The sequence below is a fragment of the Aplysia californica genome, unplaced genomic scaffold, assembly GCF_000002075.1.
Source record: "Aplysia californica isolate F4 #8 unplaced genomic scaffold, AplCal3.0 scaffold00009, whole genome shotgun sequence".
Classification (NCBI taxonomy): domain Eukaryota; kingdom Metazoa; phylum Mollusca; class Gastropoda; order Aplysiida; family Aplysiidae; genus Aplysia; species Aplysia californica.
In genome coordinates this window covers 1,959,986-1,968,308 of record NW_004797279.1, presented here as the reverse complement: position 1 = coordinate 1,968,308, position 8,323 = coordinate 1,959,986, and the positions used below count along the sequence as shown (strand labels likewise).

The 8,323-nt window shown below is 41.4% G+C and overlaps 1 protein-coding gene across 1 annotated transcript in view; it reads left to right on the top strand.

The window, feature by feature from the left end:
- Positions 1-8,323, top strand: part of LOC101848792 (calcitonin gene-related peptide type 1 receptor) — a gene marked incomplete in the record, with an annotated part of 142,574 nt that overhangs the window by 90,726 nt on the left and 43,525 nt on the right. The window contains 1 exon segment of the mRNA XM_005089782.3: positions 5,806-5,915. Coding sequence (XP_005089839.2) covers positions 5,806-5,915 — 110 coding nt within the window.

Below are 8,323 nucleotides of genomic sequence, written 5' to 3'. Positions count from 1 at the left end.
GCAGAAGAGAATGAAAGAGAGAGAGAGAGAGAGAGCTGAAGAGAGTGAAAGAGAGAGAACCGGTGAGGTGAAAAGAAAGGGAAGTTGTCTAGGGTTCTAGAATAAGAGCTGTGCGCGGATGTGTGTGTGGGGGGGGTGGGCGCCTGAGGCACAAGGGGGGTGGAGTGGAGGATAGGTGTGTATGTGAGATGACGTGTTGGGTGGGCTAGGGATATTATCTATTTTATTTTGAATATGGGCTTGTGGATTTTATGTTTTGAATGTTTGAAACTTATTTTACGATATGCATGTATCACTGCGTTGCTTTCTTTGTTTTTGTCTTTTTACCTCTTTGTTGAGGGAGAGGTAACTCAAGTAGATCTAGCTGGTTTTAGTTGGGACAATCATTTCTTTGAGAACAGATGCAAACGCTGATAAACGTACTGACAGTTAATGGTCTTCTAGATTCTGCCTTGCTTTTCATATAGAAGTATACGTCTACTTTTTCAGTCCTATATCTCAGATTTTCACCTTAGTTTTTAAAGTTACAAAACACTAAGCATAGATAAGACAAACGGAAGACGACTCAGTAAGTCAATAACCTTAACAGCTCAGCACTGAACTCGTTTCTTGGCAATCCTACGGGCACGGGTTTACATTCGCATCCCGTTGCAGTTCTTGTTCGAACCCGATAATACGTTTTTATGATGTCCTCCACACGAAACAAAACGATGTCCAATTAATGAGCTTTTGTTACGCCTTGGTCGCCCTGTCAAACCAATTATTCATAACACTAGCCCTTCAGGGAGCCGGCCCGCGGTGGACGATGGGATTACATTTCTCTCAATTTCCGCCCCGGTTTTATCGACTTTCTGATTGGTCGTTGAGGGATTGTGGGATTGGGACATGAGTTCAGCCGTATCGAGTGATAGTCTCTGGTGATAGTATTGAACTGTATTGACAACTACCACGCTGTTTGAGAAGAGATATTTCAGATTTGCGTCATTCCCATGAGGGAACCCAGAGCAATTTCCAATAAATGACAAAACAATGAGAAAGCAATTCTATCCGAGCAGCGAAAGTTTGGTAACAATGATGCCTGCGATATCTACATTAGATTATTTAGATGTTTCTCAAACGTAAAAAAAAATCCTACAAGATCGAAGCGATATTGACAATACTGCAAAATTTAGCTTTACTATTCACCGTGATGAGAAGTCCGTTTGTAGGCCATTCAGTAAAGTTCTCGCAGTGTGCTCAAGAATATGCCATAATGAGCTGTGCCACTAACATGACATGGTGGTAGCGGTGTTATCGATAGTGAAATTAAATTTGATAACCCACTGGAAATTTAGAATGTAAACTAAGTCAGTGGAACTTTTGCTTTTGTTCCTTGCTAATGCTGAACTGTGTGCGTTAGGGCGTGTGCGCATGAATTGATCACTTGATTGTAAATGACCTGACCGGGCTTGATTTGACTGTTTTTGTGCTGATTGGTGTGTTGACAGGTAGCTTTGATTTACTCCCCTTCCTCTGTCCAGGTACACAAACCTAAACTCAGAGTGTGAGATCATACTTGTTGAGCATAACAGATTCCACGCGTGCTCAGAAACATGTGCTTGAATGACGCCTGATAAGGTTTTAAATACTTTTACAGTTGCATAAAGGCCGTGCAAGCAAAATGTATCCAGGTCGAACAATGTTTCTGTGAACCGATTGTACACTCCTGACTTGTCGAACTAGCAGCCTTCACATTTAAGATTCCATGTATTATGTTTGTCTCCCAACATCCCCCCTCCCCCCTAGCTAGCTCTCAGGGGTCTCAGATGTTTCCAGGACTCACACCTCAGGCAGAGGGCGAAAAAGGTGGGTAGGAAGGGTTCTTCTAAACCGGAGGCGGTTGGCTGATCCTTTATTAAGGTTGTCTGCACCTGGGCCGTTTTGAGGGGAAAGTGTTGTCCTAATCTTTTTTCTAAGAAATTGAAACTGATATTGCATTTGCTGGAAGAAAATATAATCAGATCAGGTCTGGACTTCATCTCTTCTAAACCTCAGCTCCCTTGCCGTGCATGTCGTTGGGATGTTATTCAATCAACATACTCTAAACCTATCGTTCTGATGATGTATAGAGTTGGGCTGAGAGAGCCCCGTTACATGAGGTACACCTTGATAATGATCATTTTAATGTATCTACATGGTCAGTTGATTGATCCCCATTAATTGAGAAAATCTGAAACTAACAAGAGGGGAACGTGTTTTGTCCCTCCCCTTTTTAATAGCAAAAAAAGATTTACAATGACTATAAGGGTCAACAGAGAAAAACGTCTAATTCTTTTTCCGAAGTTCAACGTCCTTTCAGACATGGCACCGGTTGTTTGGGTTTACCATCTTGTTTGAAATAATATTAGATCTGAGTCCATAATCTGCTAGGACAATTTCAGGCTTCACGAATGTTAGTTTTCCTTTTATCTGCCCCCCGTGTGCCTAACTTCTCGCCATAGGATGTGATTGGTTCTTAAAGAACTCACAGACATGTATACATTGAGACAGGGAGAGAGAGGGGCGGTCGGTAGATCACTACTTTGTTTGCAAGTAACAAATTCTGGAAACAGAGAAAACAACACGCGAGAGAGGGAAAGAGAGAGAGAGAGAGAGAGAGAGAGAGAGAGAGAGAGAGAGAGAGAGAGAGAGAGAGAGAGAGAGAGATGGGGAAAACACAGGGAGAGAAGGGAAGGAAGAGTGCTGGACACACACAAAATAAAGATTGAATATCTCAAATCGCAACCACATCAGAGACGTATTATCTCATTAGTAAGGCAAATCCTATGCACTAAGCTGTAGGGAAGAATAGCACGCTTTCTGATTTTGCCTTAGTAATAATAATAATAATAATAATAATAATAATAATAATAATAATAATAATAATAATAATAATAATAATATAGCATTTGTATAGCGCATATTCCTGCTTATCAGGCGCTATACAATTTATATTGTTACCCCAGCAAACCCAAGAACGCTCAGAAAGCCCACTCGGCTTCCCAGGAAGCATACAGTGCAAGCTCCTGATTGATCACTCAAACAATAACAAACTGACAAAATGGTTCTTAGTCTCCAGCCAGCCACCCATTCTCACCGTGGTGAAGTGGGGGGAAATTCGTGTAAACTGCCTTTCTCAAGGACAACGCCAGCACTTACAAATTTGATAAGCCTACATGATTCGAAGAATAGATCGACACCGGACAAACACTTCACTTCTTGACTCGGGGCTCTGGGGATATACATGAGTACAGAGCAGATCTGGAGGTGAAGGGATTGAGATCCGATGAGCCAATCAATGCTCAATCATTAAGCCCACTCTACCTCCGTGTCTGATTTCCTCCTCTTCACCCAAAGTGGCAAAGAAATCACATAACTGGAAAAGTTTAACCAAAATTCTGGAACGAGCTACAAAAGCTCTTTGGAATAATGTGTGATTTTGAACAACTTTCCAGTGAAACTCTTCTTTTAATATCGTTGCTGACGGACTTCGTTCAATACCACTGCGTTGCAGAAATACAAGAAACTGCTTATTGTGACGTCTTATAGATATCTAAAAGAAAATAACTAAAACTCACCGTGTTTATTAATATGCCGAGAATGCTTCTCACTGCTCAGCAGTGACCAAATAAAGAATGCGCATGAACAAAGCACGAACATCGTGAGGAGAAATGGGGAAGTGCAGTGCCTCAGTTGTGTCAATGTTTGAACATGTGCTCTGATATCTACTGTCTATTTTCTTGTGTTGTTGTTTTTTTTTTGGGGGGGGCAAGTGTTTTACGGCTCTCGCAACTGCATAAGGTCACATGAGCGCGCGGAACACACTAAACATTTTCTGTTCGTAGAAAATTTGGAATTTTGCTTGGGTGGCGGCCGAAGCCTACTCTTATCGATTTTGGTCCACCAAGGGATGTTTACCATGCGCTGCTTGCACCGGGACCTCCGAGATTTTTCGCCCCTGTCCGAGAAGGCTAAGTGTAGATCTTTCCTACCAGAAGATCAGGGGTGTGGCTGAAAGACAGCAGTAGGAAGGAGCCATGGAGAAGCAGTAGAAAGGCTGCAGAAAGAGTCAGGAACTCAGAGGAAGGAGTTAAGGAGGTTAGGGAGCGGGGGCAAAAAGTGGACACGAAAGCAGACGACAGAACATTGTTAGAGACCAATCTATACAATAACCCCAGCAGACCTGACAGCATTCTGAAACGACCTTAACTTCCTTCGAAGCATATAGTGCAAGCAGTCATTTATAGGCGCTAAAACAACTAACATACTGACAAGATTTTTCGCTGTCTTTGGCCGGGTAGCCATTCCTACCTGGGTGAAGTGAGGAAAATTCGTGCAAAATGCTTTTCCCAAGGACACAACGTCGGGCCCGCGGCTCGTATCCCTGAACCCGCAACCTCACGATTACGAGTCTGGTAGCCTAACCACTAGGCCACCGACGCATACTCTTAGAATCTAAATTTTGAAACTGTGCACTGTCAAATTTGTTTTCCATTTGGTTTTGGTTTGTTAAGTTTCTAATTTAATGTTTCCCGAATTTGAATTGTACGCTAAGAAATTATGATCCCAAAGACTGCACGCAAAATACGGCACTCCCTGGATAAGCGCTGTTGGCTATTTGTACTCGGTGTTACAGATGTAACATTCAGCTATGATGCAGATGTTTTGTTTCTTTTCTCAAATAACGGTTCTTTTGGAACAAGCGTTGCTCCTGCTCTTTGTATACAAATTACCTAACTCCATAAAAGTGGCATCCTGGGCTTTCCCAACGCAGTTGATGAAGTTCTGTTTCATGCCTTAGACAGACAAGAAGCCATCTTGTAAAACAATCCATAACTGACTATTGTCAGCTTGACAATTTGTAGACTTGGAAAAGATTAATGTCCCTGTATTACTCCATCTCTGAGGAAATCCTGCGCCCACCGGTGTTAAGCGGTTCTCTTGTCGATTCATTTAAGTCTCTGTCTGTTGCGCAGAATTAATCTATCATCATTAAGTAGAACGAGGTGTAAAATCTGGGTATGCCACCATTATCCTCCAGCCTGTATCCTATTCTCAGAGACTTTTTAGAGCTCTTAATTTGTTTAGGTTTTTTTCTTCATGTAATTAACATCTTAGATCGTTCAATAAGTTCCATTGTCAACGTTACTTCTTTAATGACTGACGTTTTAATGGTTACTTTGCAAAAGAAGAATAGAAGTCAGGTAACTGCAGGATGAAAAGCATGCGACGTCATTTTTTTATCCTTCTTTTTTCGGGGGTGGGGGTGATTTGTTGTGAGGGGGTTCTTTGTGCTTTTGTATTTTTGTGGGAGGGGGGGGGGTAAATACATTCGTCTGTACGAAAACTGAGATACTGCACAAGAACGCATATTGTTAGATAGAATGCTTGTCGTGAAAGTAGGAGAGAGAGAGGGAGAGAGAGAGAGAGAGAGAGAGAGAGAGAGAGAGAGAGAGAGAGAGAGAGAGGGTATGTGTGTGTGTTTGTTTGTGTGTGTATGTGTGTGTGCCTGTGTTTGTTTATGTGTGAGAGAGAAAGAAAGAGAGATGGAGGGTAAGGACGAGGAGGAGGAGAGAAAGAGAAATGGACAAAGACAGAAAGAGAGGAAAAAAGTTATGTTTGTTGCCCTTTATGTAGTCATTGTTATTTCAGTTTCGTTTAAGTTATTACTGCTTTTTGATTCATTGATTTTATTTTTTGGATGCCTGTTCGGCAGCTGAATTTTTTTCCTTTCATATTCCCTCGCCAGATGTGCATTTTTACCCCACATTCACTTTTCCTCAACAGGTTACGCCGAGAAGCACTGCACCAGCAACGGCACCTGGTCTGGCCATGGAAACGACAGCAGCGGTCAGTTATACGAGTGGACGGACTACACCAAGTGCCTGGACAAAGACGTAGGTTAAACCTGCAGGACCGGACTTGGACTTTCAGTCCCCTGGTACCGGATCTGACGCCCACTTATTGGCTATGCAAAATATGTTACTCTAATACTCAGCACCTAATAAAGTTATTAAAATGAAACTTCACAAAAATGTTTAGAATAATAGTCTAGGTTTCCCATTACTAAAACACACTTTGATATTTTTTTTAATTTGGTTTGAGTCATTTAGGTGTAATTAATTATATAATAGTAAACATTTGCCCAGAGTCAGTTCTTAACAGTGATAAAAGACTATATCTAGATCTACTTATGAAGTAAACTGCCCCTCAATCAATGATAACTGGTTCCACAACAATTTCATCACTTTCTTCTCGATTTGAAGACTCCCGAGCCAAATGATCAAGTCCATTGTCCGAATCAACACCGTCTGCGTCCTTACAAATTACGTCAAACACCTCGGGTTCGGTTAAATACCATTTTAAACTCTGTTTTATTGTTTTCCACTTTAAAATATTGAATTGCCAAAAGTCGGAAGCGAAATATCTAAAGTAAAGTAATAAATGGTTCACGAAAACACAAATATGTTTGGGGAAACATCGACAGGCCATTGTTTAGTTCTAGGTCATTTCGCTCTTGGACATGCTCGCCCGCGGTCCAGGGGAAACAGTCGGGGGGCTTGGGAGTATTCTCATCAGCGGTCCCTTTTGTAGTCGTGAATGGCTTTCGGTCCTCTCAACACAGTTTAAATCATGCAGGGCTGCACGAAGCAGGAACATCAAGAGCTGCAGCACTATCCACCAAACCATTTAAAACATCTCATTCGTTTCCAGGCCTCCCTACGAAATTCTTACCATCGTTTGTCCGTAATAGCAAGCTCAATTTCCCCCTTTTTTGTTTCTCTCAGACTCACTCTGAAGTTAAAGAAGTCAGTGTTGCGCTGAATTCGTAATTAATGGACCAACATTTGGAACTAGACGGAAAAAAGGATCGATTAAGCGAAAGGGCTGTGTGATCCTACATGTTAGGGTTATCTTATGGTGCAGTGAATACATCTCAGGAGAAGGACTTAATAATCGATAACAATTCACATTGTCTATGGGATGGAAGTGAAAGCATGAACTTAACTTTTAAGTTTAATTAGGGCGAAGACACCGATACCAGGGCCCAAACACTGAGGACAGGAAAGTACTCAGTATTAAATAATTGCCTTGTTGCAAATCCTGTTTTGAATTGCAGAAGGGAGGTGGTAGTGACTGGTTGTTTAATTATCTACTACAATCATTTTTTCGAATGAGAAATGCGCTCTGAGTTAGTTCTGAATAACTCGTGAGCTGCTCGATTTGCATATTTATTCATTTTTACCGATTACGTCGGTAAGAAGACGATGTTTTTGCAACTCATGATTTTGTGCTAGCTTTAAAAAACAGTTCAGATAATGTAATTTGCCCTGTAAGCATTGCCTTTTGTCAAAACAAAAGTTCCAAACAGGGTTATTTCAATACTGCTCGTTTTTAGGTGGTGCAATTTTGGAAAGTACCTTCCTGACCGTTCCATAATATTATATTGCTTAGAATAAAATCCGTGTGAAAAAAGACAGTTCACGTGAAAAATTAGAATATTGTGGGTTTATAGTACCCCAAACCTTCTAGCCTATCTAAAAGTGTGGTCTTCCTTTCGAATTTGATTGAAAATTTGTGTTTCTGCTATTCTTTAAAACAAAACCAATGTGTCAATGTGTTCATGACTGCTTAACATCTACTACTGGGAAACTGGATAAATCCTTTTCCGCGAGTAATACAAAAATATTTTGCCTGTCAATAAGGACAAATAGCCTCATTGTGCCTCCACTAATCACCCCCTCCCCTACTACCTTTTCAAATAACATTGTCACCCCTTTGAACGCTACTCGCAACCCCTCAACAGACCTCCATTCCTCCTCCTTTTATAAAGCCCTCTGTATTAATTCAAGACCGTACCCTTAGTCTTTAGTGCTTCCTCCTTTTCCCATTTCTTTATTGCTCTCGTCCTCAAGGCCAATGGCGCGAGTACACTCTACAAGTCTCTGGAAATATTTTTACGGCTAAGATTCTTTTATCTATCTCTACCCTGGTCTTTAACTGGTAGTATTCAGTCGATGGGCTACAAACAATGAACTAAAAAATGATATTACGTTTTCGATAGCGTGGTCAGGCGCGGTATTTGCTTTACTCATGTGTATGTACGAACCAATGAAGCGGCCCACGACCAAGACAAGACGCTCATTGCAAGGAGAAATATTCTTCCACTTGGGGTCCTGTCCTCCTTGACTTAACCCTCATATACGCATAGCGTTATAATATGGTTCTATCCATCGCGCTCATGAGTACATCGTTATGCTCTCTCTCTCTCTCTCTCTCTCTCTCTCTCTCTCTCTCTCTCAAA